This window comes from Theropithecus gelada, chromosome 16 (assembly GCF_003255815.1).
Source record: "Theropithecus gelada isolate Dixy chromosome 16, Tgel_1.0, whole genome shotgun sequence".
Taxonomy (NCBI): domain Eukaryota; kingdom Metazoa; phylum Chordata; class Mammalia; order Primates; family Cercopithecidae; genus Theropithecus; species Theropithecus gelada.
In genome coordinates, this window is record NC_037684.1 from 58,265,845 (window position 1) to 58,284,289 (window position 18,445).

Consider the following 18,445-nt stretch of genomic DNA (forward strand, 5'->3'; position numbering starts at 1 on the left):
CTCAGCCTCCCGAGTAGCTGGGACTACAGGCGCCCGCCACCTCGCCCGGCTAAGTTTTTGTATTTTTAGTAGAGACGGGGTTTCACTGTGTTAGCCAGGATGGTCTCGATCTCCTGACCTCGTGATCCACCCGTCTCGGCCTCCCAAAGTGCTGGGATTACAGGCTTGAGCCACCGCGCCCGGCCGAGATCTTTTTTTCTAACATAGGCATGTAGCTTTATAAATTTGCCCTTAGCTACTGCCTTAATAGCATCCTGCAAATTTGGATATGTTATATTCTCTTTCATATTCAATTCATAATACTTTCTTATTTCCCTTTCAGTTTCGTCTTTGACATTCTGTTATTTAGAAGGGTGTTTAGTTTTTAAATGTGGGGATTTTCTCTTTTTCTCTTTTTTTTTTTTTTTTTTTTTTTTTTTTTTTGAGACAGAGTCTTGCTGTCAACCCAGGCTGGAGTGCCTGGAGTGCAGTGGTGCAATCTCGACTCACCAAAACCTCCGCCTCCCAGGTTCAAGCGATCGTCTCACATCAGCCTACTGAGTAGCTGGGACTACTGGTGTGCGTCACCACGCCTGGCTAATTTTTTATATTTTTAGTAGAGACAAGAGTTTTGCCATGTTGGCCAGGCTGGTCTCAAACTCCTACCCTCAAGTGATCTGCCTGCCTCAGCCTCCCAAAGTGCTGGAATTATAGGCATGAGCCACCGGGCCTGCCAAATGTGGGTATTTTCTAGAGATCTTCTTGTTTTTGATATCTAATTTAATTCCAGTGTGATCAAACAGCATACTTTGTGTGACCTGAATCCTGTTAAATGTATTGAGTCTTATTTTGTTTTATTTTTATTTATTTATTTATTTTTGAGATGGTGACTCACTCTTTCACCCAGGCTGGAGTGCGGTGGCATGATCTTGACTCACTGCAATCTCCACCTCCCAGGTTCAAGCGATTCTCCTGCCTCAGCCTCCCAAGTAGCTAGGACTACAGGTGCCCACCACCATGCCAATTAATTATTGTATTTTTAGTAAAGACAGGGTTTCGCCATATTGGCCAGGCTGGTCTCGAACTTCTGACCTCAGGTGATCTACCCACCTCAGTCTCCCAAGGTGCTGGGATTACAGGTGTGACTCACCGTGCCCAGCCTTGAGTCTTATTTTATGTCCAGATTATGGTCTCTTTTGGTAAATTCTGTGTGTACTTGAAAAGGAGATGTATTCTGTTGTTGGGCAGTCTTATAAATGTCAATTAAGTTGAATTGTAAATTGTGTTATTCAGTTTTTCTATATCCTTACTGTTTTTCTGTTTACTTGTTCTGTCAGTTACTGAGAGGGACATTGAAATCTCTAACTGTAATAATTGTAAGTTTCTCTATCTCTCCTTGCAGTTCTATTAGTTTTTGCTTCATGTATTTCAAAGCTCTATTATTAAATATCTATATAATTTAGAATTCTTGTGTCCACTTGAAGAATTGACTCTTATCATTATGAAATGACTTTATCCTGGTGAAGTTCTGTGCTTCGAAGTCTGCTTTGATATTAGCATAGCCACTTTGGCGTTCTTTTTTGTTTTTTTTTTCTCTCGTAGAGACAACACCTTGCTCTGTTGCCCAGGCTGGAATACAGTGGTACATTCACAGCCCAGTGCAGCCTCAACGCCCTGGGCTCAAGCAATCCTCCCACCTCCGCCTCCTGAGTAGCTGGGACTACAGGCGTGTGCCAACACGCCCAGCTAATTTTATTTAATTTTGGTTTTTGTTTATTTATTTTTGAGACAAAGTCTCACTCTGTTGCCAGGCTGGAATGCAGTGGCACGATCTCAGCTCACTGCAACCTCTGCCTCCCAGGTTCAAGTGATTCTCCTGTCTCAGCCTCCTGAGTAGCTGGGGCTACAGGCATGCACCGCCACGCCCAGCTGATTTTTGTATTTTTAGTAGAGATGGGGTTTCACCATGTTGGCCAGGATGATCTCTATCTCTTGACCTCATGATCCACCCACCTGAGTCTCCCAAAGTGCTGGGATTACAGGCGTGAGCCACCGCGCCCGGCCTAATTTTATTTTTTGTGGACATGGAGTCCTGCCATGTTGCAGGACTGGTCTTGAATTCCTGACTTCCAGCAATCCTCCTTCCTCAGCCTCCCAAGTAACTGGACTGCAGGCTACATTGGTAGTCTGGGGGGTGGAGTACTGGGCCTGCCTGGACTGGGACTACAGTGCCACCATGCCCAGCTCATTACTTTTATTTTTATTTGTAGGGACGGGGTCTAACTTTGTTGCCCAGGCTGGTCTCAAACTGCAGGCCTCAGTCTTCCCGCCATAGCCTCTCGAAAGGCTGAATTACATGCCTAAGCTACCTTGCCTGGCCATTGTGTATACTTTCTGGTGCTAGCCATTCAAATTCACTAATCGTTTCTGAGACAATGCCTAATCTGCTGTTAATCCCATTGAGCGTATTTTTCTTCTCAAATAGTATAATTTTCATCCCTAGAAGCTTGATTTTTGGGTCTTTTAAAATCTCTTCGACGTCTCTGCTTAATTTTGGGGACATACAGCGCACAAAGACGATATTTGTTTTAAGGTCCTTGTCTGTGGATTCTGATGTCTGTGTAAGGTCCGGATTTGTTTCCATCAGTTGATCCCGGCCTCTCCCATCATGGATCATATTTTCCGGCTTCTTTTCATGCCTGGCCCTCGGACCGAATGCCTCGGATGAATGATGTTGGGATTCGGACCTTGTTGGGTGCTGGAAACTTTTGTAATCCTGTAATTATTCTTGAGCTTTTTTCAGGGATACAGTTAACTTGGAGACAGTTTGATCTTTTGGTGTGTTGCTTTTAAGATTTATTAGGCGGGATCAGAGAGCTGCCTTTAGTCTAGGTGCAGTCATTCCCAATACTGAATCAGGACCTGACAGGCTGTTCTACTTCGTGCCCCATGAATATGAATTTTTCCCGTCTGACTGGTAGAAACAGGTACGATTTCAAGCTTGCTATAAACACAGGCATGGCTCCCTCTGGCCTTCTCAGATGATTCTCACCCTGGCCTCAGATAGTATCCACACACACACAGGCCAACCAGTACTCTGCTGACTACCCAGGAGACCTGCCACCCATCTCTGGAGTTCTCTGTGTACAGCCCTCTCTTCTCTGCTCCTCTGTCCGGCCAGCTAGACGGTGATCTCCCCAGACTCTTGGCCCTCTAAGCCCTCGAGGCACTGAGCTCGTGCAGACTCACTCACTCTCCTTCCTGTGCACAGCAGTCGCTGCCCTTCATTGCTTAGTGTCTCGTGTCTTGAAAACCGTGTGTTTCAGATATTTTCTCCCTTTTTGGTGGGGGGCGGGGGTTATTTTAGGTGTTAGGGTAAACCTGGTCTCTGTTGCTCCATCATGTCCCGTACATAGTTTTAAAAGTTGCGTATTTTTGCAAGGTGTGTCCTTAAAAACAAAACAGCATTCTCCTGGCTCACTTTTCTTTGGCCTCTGACTCCTGTCTGGAGACAGTCTGTTTCAGATCTATAGCTGTTTCATCTCTCTTTGTCTCCATATTTCTAAGTAACACGTTTGTGCTGCTGTTTGTTAATTCTTTCAGTTGAAACATTTGTTTATTAACTTCACACTACAGGAGATTAGAATGTGGCGCGCTCTCGCTCTTTCTCTCTCTCTATTTCTCTCTCTCTCTCCCCTGCCCTCCCTCCCTCCCCCCACCCCCAGCTCTTTTTTTCTTTTTTAAGTCTCGCTCTGTCACCCAGGCTGGAGTCCAGTGGTGTGATCTGAGCTCACTGCAACCTCCGCCTCCTGGACTCAAGCAATCCTCCTTGCCTCAGCCTCCTCAGTAGCTGGGATTACAGGTGTGCACCACCGCTCCCTGCTAATTTTTGTTTGTTTGTTTGTTTGTAGCGATGGAGTCTCACTGTGTTGCCCAGGCTGGTCTCAAACTCCTGGGCTCAAGCAATCCGCCCACTTCAGCCTCCCAAAGTGCCAGGATTACAGATGTGAGCCACTGTGCCCAGCTTAGCATGTAGCTCTCTTATACTTCCCCTATCCCGCTGGCCACATGGAAGAAGTAGACGTTAATATCAGATTAGATCAAAATTAATTAATTAATTAATTTATTTATTTATTTGAGACAGAGTCTCGCTTTGTTGCCCAGGCTGGAGTGCAGTGGCATGATCTAGGCTCACTGCAACCTCTACCTCCCAGGTTCAAGTGATTTTCCTGCCTCAGGCTCCCAAGTAGCTGGGATTACAAGTGCCCGCCACCATGCCCGGCTAATTTTTGTATTTTTAGTAGAGATGAGATTTCACCATGTTAGCCAGGCTAGTCTCGAACTCCTGACCTCAGGTGATCTACCCGCCTTGGCCTCCCAAAGTGCTAGGGTTACAGGCATGAGCCACCGTGCCCAGTCAAAATTTATATATTTACTTATTTGGAGACAGGGTCTTGCTTCGTCATCCAGGCTGGAGTGCAGTGGCTCAAACACAGCTCACTGTAGCCTCGACCTCCCAGGCTCAAGCAATCTTCCCACCTCAGCTTTCCCAGTAGCTGGGAGCGTGAACCACCACACCCAACTAATTTAATTTAATTTTATTTTTATTTATTTATTTTTTTGAGACGGAGTCTCACCCTGTCACCTAAACTGGAGTGTGATGGCATGATCTTGGCTTGTTGCAGCCTCCACCTCCTGACTTCAAGCAATTCTCCCACCTCAGCCTCCTGAGTAGGTAGGGTTACAGGTGCCTGCCACCATACCTGGCTAATTTTTTGTATTTTTAGTAGAGACGGCGTTTCACCGTGTTGGCCAGGCTGGTCTCGAACTCCTGACCTCATGTGAGCCACCACGCCCAGCCCCAACTAATTTTGATATTTTTTGTAAAGACAGAGTTTTGTCATGTTGCCCAGGCTGATCTTGAGCTCCTGAGCTCGGGTAATCTGCCCGCCTGTCTCCCAGTGTGCTGGGATTACCAACATGAGCCCCTGCATGGGGCCAACATCAAAATTTAAATGGCCGGTCAGATTTAAGTTTTTCTATGAAACATATCTTGCTTTGTTAAAAATTTAAAGTTTTCAAAACATATCTGTAGAAGGCAACTTTCAAATGGTTGTTATGTTTTCAGATAGATGTTTTTGGTAAGCAGAACAACATCATTTTATTGTTTTACTAATCAGCCAATTTTTGAACTAAATCTGAGGTCACTAAGAGATGATGGTCAGTCATGAATATTTGGAAAAACATTTGTGATATAATTTATAGAAAAGACATGTTCAGAGTGTATCAAATAATTTTAATAACATATCACTCATTAAATACATATATTAACTAACTATAACTGTGACGCTGAAAATATAAAATTGACTTTAAGCCGATCAGCATCAGGAAGCTGGAAGATGGTCGTGTGGCTTGTCTGAAATCTTCCAGTGTCTTTATCTCCTCTTTCCCAAGTGATTTCTCGTAGGAGGCTGTGTTTGAACTCAGAGAAGCAGCCATTTCTTAAAAACTAAACTGTCTCGGGCCGGGCGCGGTGGCTCAAGCCTGTAATCCTAGCACTTTGGGAGGCCGAGACGGGCGGATCACGAGGTCAGGAGATCGAGACCATCCTGGCGAACACGGTGAAACCCCGTCTCTACTAAAAAATACAAAAAACTAGCCGGGCGAGGTGGCGGGCGCCTGTAGTCCCAGCTACTCGGGAGGCTGAGGCCGGAGAATGGCGGGAACCCGGGAGGCGGAGCTTGCAGTGAACTGAGATCCGGCCACCGCACTCCAGCCTGGGCGACAGAGCGAGACTCCGTCTCAAAAAAAAAAAACTAAACTGTCTCTCTCTGCTCCCAATAGACAGAGGTGCTTAGCTGCTTCCCACTGAAGCACACGAATTCACTGTCTTGATTTAACCTTACCAACATATGCGGGGCACAGTGGCCCATGCCTGTAATCCCAGCACTTTGGGAGGCTGAGGCGGGCAAATCACCTGAGGTTGGGAGTTCAAGACCAGCCTGACCAACATGGAGAAACCCCCTGTCTACTGAAATACAAAGTTAGCCGGGCATGATGGCAGGTGCCTGTAATCCCAGCACTTTGGGAGGCTGAGGCGGGCAAATCACCTGAGATCAGGAGTTTGAGACTAGCCTGGCCAACATGGTGAAACCTCATCTCTAATAAAAATACAAAAAATTAGCTGGGCGAGGTGGCGTGCGCCTATAGTCCCAGCTGCTTGGGAGGCTGAGGCAGGAGAATCGCTTGAACCTGGGACTCGGAGGTTGCAGTGACCTGAGATTGCACCATTGTACTCCAGCCTGGGCAACAGGAGTGAAACTGCGTCTCAAAGATAAATAAATAAAAATAACGTTAGCAACATGGTTCTTCAATTTGTCCGTAACTAACTTTTACAGTAGTAGGGTTTTCGCTTAAGGATAAGTGGAATTGAATTGAACCCAGTAACTCTTATGCCGGAGACAAACTGCATCCTGTCTTCGTTTTCCTACCTGGAAGTGAGTCCTGGCTTNGCCGGAGACAAACTGCATCCTGTCTTCGTTTTCCTACCTGGAAGTGAGTCCTGGCTTTTGCCCAAGTGAAATAATGGAAAAGAAAGGAAAGTTGGAGAGTCTCAGGTCTGGACCTTAGCTGTGAATTCAGCACAATCACAGAATGTTGAGATAGAGGAAACTATTTTAGAGATCAGTTGATCAGTTTTTAATTATTAAATAAAAGCATGAATGAAGCAGTGTGAAGTAACTTACCCAAGGTCACACAGTGGGGATGCTATAAGAAATGAGAATGGACATTTATCATTTCCCAGTGAGAAGAGTTTCCGTTGTGCCCAGACCTTCAAAGATTAACCTTCATACCAAAGTTTTTGCCTACTTGAAAAGTGTATTTAAGTACATAGATCGTGTGAGTGAGTCTATTGCAGTAATGTTATATACATAATTGAAATTATCTCTATTTCACATTTGTATATTTGTCCATTAAAACTTGCATAAATAAAGAAATGTAAAATATAATTGAGATAATCAGACATCTGTTTTCTTTAATAAACCTTAATCTTGAATAGGTAATATGGTTAAATGATTTCAAAAAGATAATGTACTTACATGACTTCAAGTCACAGCTACCGAATTGTGTGTTCGGAGGAGTCTTACTCCTACCCTTGCCGCCCCCCGCCCACTGCTGCCCTCTAGAGGTAGAGTTTTCGTGGTTTCTTTTTATCCTTCAGGCGTTTCTTCATGAGAATGTAACCAAATACAAATATATATTCTCGTTCTGTACTCCACTTTGCCTCCACAAAAGGCAGCATTCCGTGTACACTATCTTGTCTTTTTATCCTGCTTTTATTTATTTGTCATTATTTTAATAGAGGTGAGACCTCACTATGCTCTTCAGGCTGGTCTCAAACTCCTAGGCTCAAGCGATTCTCCCACTTCAATCCCAAAGTGCTAGGATTACAGGTGTGAGCACTGCACCCAGCCATATCCTGTTTTTTAAAAATTTTCTGGCCAAGTGCAGTGGCCCCCGCCTGTAATCCCAACACTTTGGTAGGCCAGGCTGGGCAGATTGCTTGAGCTCAGTTCACGACCAGCCTGGGCAACATGGTGAAACCCTGTCTCTACCAAAAATACAAAAAATTAGCCAGGTGTGGCGGTACACACCTGCAGTCCCAGCCACCCGGGAGACTGAGGTGAGAGGATCACTTGAGCCTGGGAGGCAGAGGCTGCAGTGAGCCAGGGTCGTGCCGCTGTGCTCCAGCCTGGGTGACAGAGTGAGACTCCATCTCAAAAAAAAAAAAAAAAAGGTTTTTTTTTGGCCTAGGGGTATTTCCATATACTTGTATATGCTTAGAGATCTTTTTCTTTTTTTTTGAGACAGAGTCTCTCTGTCACCCAGGGTGGAGTGCAATGGCGCGATCTCAGCTCTGCCTTTTGGGTTCAAGCAGTTCTCCTGTCTCAGCTTCCCTAGTAGCTGGGATCACAGGCACCTGCCACCATGCCTGGCTAATTTTTTTATATTTTTAGTAGAGATGGGGTTTCACCCTGGTGGCCAGGCTGGTCTCGAACTCCTGACTTCAAGTGATCTGCCCACCTCTGCCTCCCAAAGTGCTGGAATTACAGGCGTGAGCCACCACACCTAGCCACAGTTTTAGTTTTTACACTGAAATTATTCATGCTGCTTCTGTCTTATACTGTTGTGGATTCTTGATTTATAGTGTTTTGGGCTTCATTTTCACACAACTTGGAATGTGCGGGTTTTCTCTGTTCCCTGGTTTCACGGAAGATGTCGTTTGTAATGAGGGATGTGCCTACGTCTGTGTGCGCGTGCATGTATGTGTACGCACATATGTGTACGCAGCCAGTATTCGTTCCTATGGCTCTGTATTGGTTTTTAGAAGTGGGAAGATGTGGGGCTAGGCCATCACTATGCTCTTTCCAGAAATAGAACCTGCTAGATATTAATTTTTATTTACACAAATTGTAATTTGATCCTTTAAATTGGAGAGGGAATCGAGTAAGTAAAGTTCTAAATTATTAAATCGACACATCAGTTTTGTTTTGCAGTAGTAATGTTTCGTTAAAATGAGCGAATTGATTATCACATTCTCAGCTTTTAGGAAGGTGAGCTAAGACAAAGCGATGCTTAGCATTTTTCTGAAACCTTTGGATGCAGTCAGGACAAGAGAGAGGTGACTGTGCCCAGCTTTATCACCTCTGGCCAGGTTTCTAGTGTTTTTTTTGTGTGTGTGCTCTATTTAATTGAATGATTGCTTTGGACATTTTTTGTTTTGGGGGCAAAAGCCCAGTGAAGATGGGCTGGGATCAGTGGCCAGTGGCTCATACCTTCAATACCTACACTTGGGGAGGCCGAGGCAGGAGGATCGCTGGAGGCCAGGAGTTCAAGACTGGCCTGGGCAACATAGTGAGACCCTGTCTCCACAAAAAAACAACAAAAAATTAGGCAGGCGTATTAGCACACTCCTCTAGTCCTGGCTCCTCAGGAAGCCGAGGTGGGAGGATCCCTTGAGCCCAGGAGGTCAAGGCTGCAGTGCTCTGTAGTCACACCAGTGTATTCCGGCCTGGGTGACAGATGGAGACCCTGTCTCAAAAAAAAAAAAAAAGAAGATAGAGATGATGGAAGGATTGAAGGATACTTATTGCTTAGTCAGAAATATAGGGCTGTGGGCCGGGTGCCGTGGCTGACACCTGTAATCCCAGCACTGTGGGAGGTCGAGGCGGGAGGATCAGCTGAGCCCAGGAGCTCAAGATCAGCCTGGGTAGCTGCAGACACAAAAGTAGTCTCTACAAAAAAATACAAAAAATAAGCCAGGCGTGATCTTGTGTAACTGTAGTTCCATCTACTGGGGAGGCTGAGTGGGGGGATTGCTTGAGGCCAGGAGGTCAAGGCCTGTAGTAAGCCATGATCATGCCACTGCACTCCAACCTGGGCATCACAGCAATACCTGTCTCAAGGGGGCGGGGGCGGGGGGAAGAAAAAGAAAAGAAACACAGGGCTATGGGAAAATATTCCTTTATTTCCTCTCTCCAGTGTCTGTTAAAGCTCAGAGGGATGAGAAGATTGCTGTTCAGGATTACGTACTCTCGAATCTCATCGTAACCAGATCAGTGAGCCAGTGCGGAAATAGCTTTCTTGTACTGACTTCTACCTCACAGGGCATTTCACAGCAGTGCTTTCTCCTCTGTTGGGAAAGGAAGCATAGTCTGTACTAGCGGGTAGAGAACTGAAGTTAATTTTGTATTCTCCCAGCACCTAATCCAGAACTTGTGCCATGTGAGGTGACTAGTACAGTTACTTAAGTCCAGCCCACAAATAGGCAGGAATTCCAAAATGTGCATTGAAATTGTCTTGGCCGGGCACGGTGGCTCACTCCTGTAATCCCAGCACTTTGGGAGGCCGAGGCGGGTGGATCACCTGAGGTCAGGAGTTCGAGACCAGCCTGGCCAACATGGTGAAACCCTGTCTCTACTAAAAATACAAAAATTAGCCGGGCGTGGTGGCGGGCGCCTGTAATCCCAGCTGCTCGAGAGGCTGAGGCAGGAGAATCACTTGAACCTGGGAGGCAGAGGTTGCAGCGAGCTGAGATCGCACCATTGCACTCCAGCCTGGGGAATAAGAGCGAGACTTACCATAATGTTGACCTGTGTTATTGGAATGGTTTGATTTGCAGGTGACACAAAGCAGAAGATGTATCAGAAGTTAAGTCTCTGCATTACTGCTTTGGGGCATAATTTAATTTTTGGAAGGATTTTTACTTAGCTGTAGACTGAATTTTCTCGGTCTCGTGGCCCGCTGCTGTGCTGCCGGGCATTCCCTGGAAGGTAGCTGTTGCTGTGTAGAATGCGCTGATTTCTTGCCGTCCATTTGGCTCTGGGCCGTCTCTTGTCTCTTGTGCCAGATTTGCACATCTGGTCCAGAGCAGGAGTTAAGGATTGGCTCTAGTAAGTGGATTAGTAGCTTTTCCTAATTACCAGATCTCATAACTAGAGTTGCGGCTGCCAGAATTGGTTGTTCACAGTTCACAATTACCAAGATGATGATGAAGTACATGGATCTAGTCATAAAAGGCTCAGTTCAGGATGATGTCCTGCTTCCCAGCTGTGCGATTTGAGCAAGTTACATGGTTCCTCTAACCCAGCGTTCTCATCTGTTAGAGGGTATGATAATAGTGTCTACATCATAGGGCTGGCAGGCACTGTAGGAATGCATGTACCTGCCTTCTCCTGAATGCAGTACCTGAAGCAGGGTAAGCACTCAAAAAAGGGTAGTTATTACTCATACATATTATAGGGCTTGATTGGAGACTGGTTAAATATGCTGTGCTTCATTGAATCTCAGAATCCAGTGATCACAAGACTGTACTGTTATATTATGTACTACTAAAAGGAGGTGATGGTAAGACATTGATTTACATGAAAAAAATGTGGATCTTAGAATAGGTAAACTAAGGTAAGTCACAGTTTTAAAAGTTGTGGTAAAATATACCTAACATGAAATTTACATTTGACCGTTTTTAAGCATACAGTTCAGTGACATTAAGTCCATCAACACTGTTGTTGTACAGCCATCAAAACCATCCATCTTCGAAACGTTTTCGTCATCCCAAACCGAAACTCTCGTGCCCATTAAACACGAGCTCTCCATTCCCCACTCCCGCCAGTCTCTGGTAACCCTTCTTCTACTTTCTGTCCCTGGGAATTTGTCTATGGTAGATCCCTCTTACGATTTAGCTACATTTTTTTTTTGAGACGTAGTCTCGCTCTGTCGCCCAGGCTGGAGTGCCGTGGTCACTGCTCACTGCAAGCTCCGCCTCCCGGGTTCACGCCATTCTCCTGCCTCAGCCTCCTGAGTAGCTGGGACTACAGGCGCCTGCCACGGCGCCCAGCTAATTTTTTTGTATTTTTAGTAGAGATGGGGTTTCACCATGTTAGCCAGGAGGGTCTCGATCTCCTGACCTCGTGATCCGCCCGCCCTGGCCTCCCAGAGTGCTGGGATTACAGGCGTGAGCCACCGCGCCCGGCCTGATTTAGCTACGTTTTTATAGAAATTGAATCTATGTGATCAGCAAGATTGGATGACCACGTCCTTTTCAACAAGGTTCTTAAACAAGCAGACATGATCTGAGGAGGGAATTATCTAGTTTAGAGATTTTGGAGGGAGGAAGTGGGAGGGAGTGTAGCAGGGGCTTATGTATTTTTATGGTACTCTTCTATTTTTGAATGTTTACATCTTTATTCTCTTGAATATAATTCATGAAGCAGGTAAAGATACAGCTTTTGTTATATTTCTTTCCAACCACTTAGCCCCAGTACTATTTCCTGAGCAACTCGTCTTTTTCTACTGATTTTAAAAAAGGTTCACTACAGAATTTTAGACTGTTCCTTCACGAGATGCCTCGTCAGAGAAGAGCAGTTTTCCTTTGCAATTTTATGTGACACTTTGTAAATTCAGAGATAATGGAAAAGCCAAAATGTAAACACAAAAATTTCACTGTCAATAATCTGGCCCTTTTTCTATGTAAATAAGGTCTCTCAATTCTTCTCTCCATAGGAAGAACTAAACGGTTCCATTTAACCTTTTTAATTTTATGCTAAATTTATTTTACTCTAATGGCACCACCACCTCTCATTTAGTCGTGCCAGTTAAGAGTAATATTGGCAGAAGTAAATTAAATCAGTGCGTAACGTGCCCATTTGAGTTAGGACCTTGGAAAACGCAGCAGGAACGCAAACTCATCAGTTGGAGAAGGCAGAGACAGGGTGGCAGGTGGGAAGCCCTCCCAGCCGTGGGTACCATTTTTGTTCTTAGGGCACTCTAGGACATTTTTTTGAGTTGCCTTTGTGTGCTGCAGGTACCCTTGGTGAGCTGCCCAGATGAGGCTGACTTCTGCCTTTTAGAGCCAATCGCTAAGGCAAAGTCAAATTCCATAAATCTGTTATTTCACAAAATGAGGTGTATTTTACAGTTTTCACATTCTTCAGCTCCATCAACACTTGTGTAAGGAGTGGTGGGTAAATACATACTCTTACGGTGGCATTTCTTATTTTCTGCTTCAGACACGCTCATTTCCCCCCTTTCCTTTTAATCTGCCTGTTTCCTTGACACACCTGCTTCTGAACCCCATTGTCATCTCTCCCTGCTGTGACAGTTCACCAGCACTTCACGGTACCTGAGCCTCTTTCAACTTGCGTTTTCCACCAACTGTCAGTTGCAAAATAAGGTTGCTTTGTTTGGGAGGGAGAGGGTAGAATCCTTTCCGAATGTCTCCTTTTCCTTTGAAGCAGGAGCACTTCAGAGACAATTGAACTGCTTTTAGGTTTTTCTTACCACCCAGCTTTTTCTTCTGATTGATCCTGCGGTGAACACACGGTTCTGTTGATGACATCGATTTGTTGCTATGGAAATAGTGGTAATGTCCCAGATTCAACCCAGTGACTTTACTGCAGGTTGTTGCAGGAGAAATGGGCAAGGCTTTAGGGGAGAACCTCATTAAAACTGAAGGCTATCAATTCTAAGCAGGTGAAAGGTAGATGGAGCCAACCTTTTGTGTAATGAAAACACAAAGTGAACCCCTAGCAGATGCACTGCGTGCAGTTGAATGCCTCCGCATGAATTCTAACCCATGGGAGTCTGACAAAATAAAAAAATTTACACTTTCCCAGAGCATTTCTTCCACCCCAGTTTAAATCTCTTAACCCAAATCCTTTGCACTAAAATGAGCTTTCCCTTTTGGTCTTCAGGACATGGGCAGCCACAAGCAGCTCCTCCAGCGTCAGCAGGCAGCCCAGCGGCAAGCAGCAAGCCCCAGCAACAGCATGGAAGCTCGGGAGCGGGTAAGACGCCTCTCGAGGGCACGCGCTGACCGTGGGCGTCAGACTTGGGAATCATGTTTTGAAATTTAATCTGGGACTAAAGGGAGTTTTCCAGATGCCATTCATTACAGGGTTGTGTCTTGCAAAGGATAATTCTGATTCATATTTTAGAGTATGTGATTGAAAAAATGATTAAAGATTGTCTTTTTTTTTTTTTTTTTTTGAGGTAGGATCTTGCTCTGTCACCCAGGCTGGAGTGCAGTGGTACCATCACAGCTCATTGCAGCCTTAACCTCCCAAGTAGCTGGTACTGTGGGCACATGCCGCCGTGCCTGGCTAATTTTTTTGTAGAAATGATGTCTTACTATGTTGCCCTGGCTGGTCTCAAACTCCTGGCCTCAAGTAATCCTCCGTCCTTGGCCTCCCAAAGTGCTGGGATTATAGGTGTGAGCCAGAGTGTCCAGCCAAAGATAGTCTTTTAAGGATACTTAATAGCCAGACTTTTAAAAAAAAAAAAAAAAATCAAATTGATACATTCTTCTCTGTTCATAGTTTACCACGTAGTTTCTTAGTTTCCCACCTTTTCAGGTTTTACACCCTCTGACTTTCTGCGAATTTGCATTCCTTTCAAGTTCTTGCCTCTTAACTATTCAGGACCCACTTAGTAAATTTGGCTTGTCCGTCTCCAAGTTTCCCATTTTGGGCCTCGTGGGTGTTTATCGTTTGCTTGAAGACAGTATTACTTACATTGGTCATAGGTTCTCCTTCTCAATTTCATGGATGAGAAATGGTTTCTTCATTTACTTTTCTCTGCAGCAGGTCCTGAGAGGACCTAATGAAATCATTTTGTTTACTTTCTGGCCTTTACTTTAGGAACCTCTTGATCTGGGAAGTCACTGTCGAAAATTTGGATTTGTAGAATGTGGTTAGTTTTATTTTTAGAGGTCCTTTTTTCTGTCACGGCTTCACATACACCTCCTCTCCTCCCCTCAACTATTAGTTTCTATTTTTCAGTGCTAAGATTCTAAGAAAAGCAAGGTTAAGACGTCACTAATGTTTCTGTGAAACTTTCAGGACGTTTCCCCCCATTCCTCTTCGTTGTTTTTAATCTGCCTCGCAATGTCTGTCTACCTCTCTCTCTCTTACGAGCTGTCTCTCTCTCGCTCGCTCTCTCTCTCGCTTTTACGAGCTCTCTCTCTCTCTCGCTTTCTCTCCCGCTTTTACGAGCTCTCTCTCTCTCTCTCTCCTTTTATAAGTGGATCTATTTATACACAACTCTCAAATAATATGCTGTTGGCCAGGCGTGGTGGCTTACGCTTACAATCCCAGCACTCTGGGAGGCCGAGGTGGGCGGATCACCTGCAGGAGTTCGAGACCAGCCTGGCCAACATGGTGAAACCCCATCTCTACTGAAAATACAAAAATTAATCAGGCGCGGTGGTGTGTGCCTGTAATCCCAGCTACTCGGGAGGCTGAGGCATGAGAATCGTTTGAACCCAGGAGGTGGAGGTTGCAGTGAGCCAAGTTCACACCAGTGCCCTCTAGCCTGGACAACAGAGTGAGATTCTGTCTCAAAAAAAAAAAATACACACACACCCACACACACACTTTTGAAGAGGGTGGTGAAATAGACTTTAACGTGGTAAATAATCATTTCCTTAGGCTGATATACAAATAGTACATTATGCCTCTCTCTCCCTCCACAGAATTATTTTTCTGGTTGTCTATCTTTGCCTTATATTAAAATACATTTTAAAAAATCTGGGCCGGGCACAGTGGCTTACACCTGTAATCCCAGCACTTCGGGAGGCCAGAGCAGGGAGGATTGCTTAGCCCAGGAGTTTGATACCAGCCTGGACAACATAGTAAGATCCTATCTCTATAAAAATTTTTTTAAAAGAATCAGTCGGGCATGGTGGTGCACGCCTATAGTCCCAGTCACTCGAGAAGCTGAAGTGGGAGGATTGTTTGAGCTCAGGAATTTGAGGCTGCAGCGAGCTAAGATCATGCCATTGCACTCCAGCCTGGGGGACAGAGCAAGACCTTGTCTCAAAAAAATGAAAATCAGTTAATGTTCCCTAAACTATGTAGTGAAAGAAAATGAACTGGATATGTACGGAGGAGAAGCTACCCAGCATGAAATAAATTGGATGAATGGATGCTTGTGTGTGTTTTATGAAATTATAAATTACGTATGGGTATACACATGTATTCTACAAAGGACATGCGTTTCCGTACACAGTCTTGAGGTAATTGCTGTTGTGTGTGTATTGATCTCTCTTGACTCCCCCGTTAGAACAGAAAATTTTAACCCTGGAACACTCCTATGTATATTTTTTACTAATTACTACGAGTGCCTAGAAGGGTGTGGTACGTGCTGTGGAAACTCAGTAAATAAATACTGGATAGATGGTGTATTGATCCTTTTAGCCAAATTCTATTCTGAAAAAATGTTTTGATATAGAGGGTATGAAATCACTGAACTAAATTATATTTTCTGAATTTGGAGGTTGAGTTTTGCAGACACGTGGTGCGTCTAAAAGAACGCATCTGATCCCTGTGGCTTCCCAGTGCCGGGCAGCTGCTCAGGTTTGGATTAAGGAGGCGGAAGGGTCTTAGTGGTCACCCACTTACGTGTCTTGACCAGAACTGATTCCTGCCCTTCGCACCCGACTCAACTCATTCTTACGGACTTCACTCTAGACTATTTAGTCTTCTAGACGCGTGGAGATCTGGGAGTTGTCTGGGGATTCGGAGGCAATCTATTTGTGATAGGTCCTTTACGTCCTGTCTTTCCTCTTGCTTTTTTTCTTATGTGACTAGTGCCTTGCCGTCAGTTTTGCCAGTTACGAAAGTTGATTTCCTTTTTCTGACCCGTTATCTCGCCCATTGAGGCAAGAGAAGTGTGTAAGAGGGCGGCCTTCAGAAAGAACAGTGTCTGGATTCATTACCATTATTACCTTGACCTCGGGGCTGACGTCAGCAAACGTAACAGTGAGCGTCTGTGTGCGCAGCCTTCGTTCTAGATTGCTTTTCTAGCCTCCAGCCTCAGTCTCTATTTGATCTGCGTATCTCTTGCATGCTACAAAGGAAAAGCTTTGCCTCTCATGTTATAAGATTTCACTAGTGGCACCTCAAACATTTAGAGTTATTGTAAAGCTTACTATAAAAAAGCTAAGTAGAATAATAATACTCCTTTTTGTTTGCATTTGTTTTTTAAGGTTCCACTGTTTCTAAGGCTTATGGTGCTTCAAAGACGTTTGGAAAAGCTGGAGGTCCCAGCCTGTCAAACACTTCTGGGGGAACACAGTCCAAAGTGGTGCCCATTGCCAGCCTCACTCCTTACCAGTCCAAGTGAGTTATGGATAGAATAAGTTCAGAGTGTGCTTACAGAATCCTAGAAGCTGTTATGGACTCTTAAGTTATTTATGCGCAAACTTCAGGGTCACCACCAAATAAAATGGGTTTACTCTTTTTTTTTTCTGAGGAGGAAAGGGGTACAGATTGTGGCAACCTTTAACTCTTGTTGGAAAATATAGCAATAGCAATCTGCCATAGCCTGTGAGGTTTCATTCATTTTGAAAGAATTTGAAATTAAAAATATTTAATGCTTAATCAGTTGGTAGTCTTATAAGTAAAAATAAATATTTCTGATAATTCAAAAGGCATTTACTCTTCTCCTATAAACAGGTGACTTCGTCTTTGGTTTAGTTGGCTAGATAATCTGAAGAATTTGTATTAACCACATTGACATACCCTGAGCCTATATTTCATTTATATGACTTTTTCCACTAAAAATTAATTTGAGGCTGGGCGCGGTGGCTCATGCCTGTCATCCCGGCACTTTAGGAGGCTGAGGTGGGCGGATCACCTGAGGTCGGGAGTTCGAGACCAGCCTGGCTGACATGGTGAAACCCTGTGTCTACTAAAAATACAAACATTAGCCAGGTGTGGTGGCGGACTCCTGTAATCCCAGCTACTCGGGAGGCTGAGGCAGGAGAATCGCTTGAACGCGGGAGGCAGAGGTTGCAGTGAGCTGAGATCGCGCCACTGCACTCCTGCCTGAGTGACAGAGTGAAATTCCGTCTCACAAAACAAATACACAAAATAAAGTAATTTGAATAGTTAAAAATTAGAGTTCCTTTTTCAGAGTCCTTCCAGATATGTTTACGTTTATTCTTCAATACTCTGTAATGTAGGAAAGATCTTTTTCCCTGTGAAATTATAAGTAAGGTACCTAATGTGCCCTGTGCCTCCTTTTTCCGTGCCTCTCTGCAAGGTCATGCTGCTTCGGCGTGTTCTCCCTGGTGGTCCACCGACATCGTGGATTTCTATTCAGGGGACATCAGGAGTGTGAGACAGAAGTTTGACACCAGTTACATCAGTTCCCATCATTGAAAACCATGGCAAAATATAATTGCTGGTGTGACTGTATTTTCCAGCTTAGAACCTTTCATTAAGGGGATATTGTTGCCTTGGTGATGCTTTTTGGAGAAGGGAGAGAGTTTATAAATTTACTTATTTGACAGGAGAATGAGTTAGTATTAAATCACCTTGCATGTTTTACTATTTGCTTATTCTGTAAACTGTCAAACCGATGTGTCATCTTGGGGTTTTAATTAGCTGGATTAAAATACAGGTTGGAAAATGGAATATGTGTTTGAAGGCGAGAAAGGCTGTAGGAAGATGATTTCTTACTTGATCTTTTCTAAGGAAGACTCCAAACACTAATATAATCGATTTGGTTTGTAGGTGGACTATTTGTGCTCGTGTTACCAACAAAAGTCAGATCCGTACCTGGAGCAACTCCCGAGGGGAAGGGAAGCTTTTCTCTCTAGAACTGGTTGATGAAAGTGTGAGTATTTGTCACGTGGGGAAGCAAGAGTAGTAGACTCTCTGAGAAACAAAAAGCTCAGCTCTGCGGGCCTACGAGGTGAAAAATAATAGTAGGCCAGAGACAAGCATGATTGTTATTGTGCTTTTCCCTCTGTCTTTTGATGCTGTCTGGAGTAGAGGGTTAAGGTCATAAATAAAATCTTTGATCTCAAATACAGTGTTTGTAGCAGTAGAACGTAGTTTTCTAAATGTGTAAGTAGCCCCATGGGCAGGAGGGACTGGAGACCATCTGATTTGCTGGCAGG

General features: G+C 44.5%; 1 protein-coding gene across 3 annotated transcripts in view; it reads left to right on the forward strand.

The window, feature by feature from the left end:
* Positions 1–18,445, forward strand: part of RPA1 (replication protein A1) — a 66,186-nt gene that overhangs the window by 24,769 nt on the left and 22,972 nt on the right. For all 3 annotated transcript variants that reach the window (XM_025362520.1, XM_025362519.1, XM_025362521.1), the window contains exons 6-8: positions 13,233–13,325; positions 16,526–16,658; positions 18,057–18,159. In XM_025362520.1, coding sequence (XP_025218305.1) covers positions 13,233–13,325; positions 16,526–16,658; positions 18,057–18,159 — 329 coding nt within the window. The remainder of the gene's footprint in view (positions 1–13,232; positions 13,326–16,525; positions 16,659–18,056; positions 18,160–18,445) is intronic.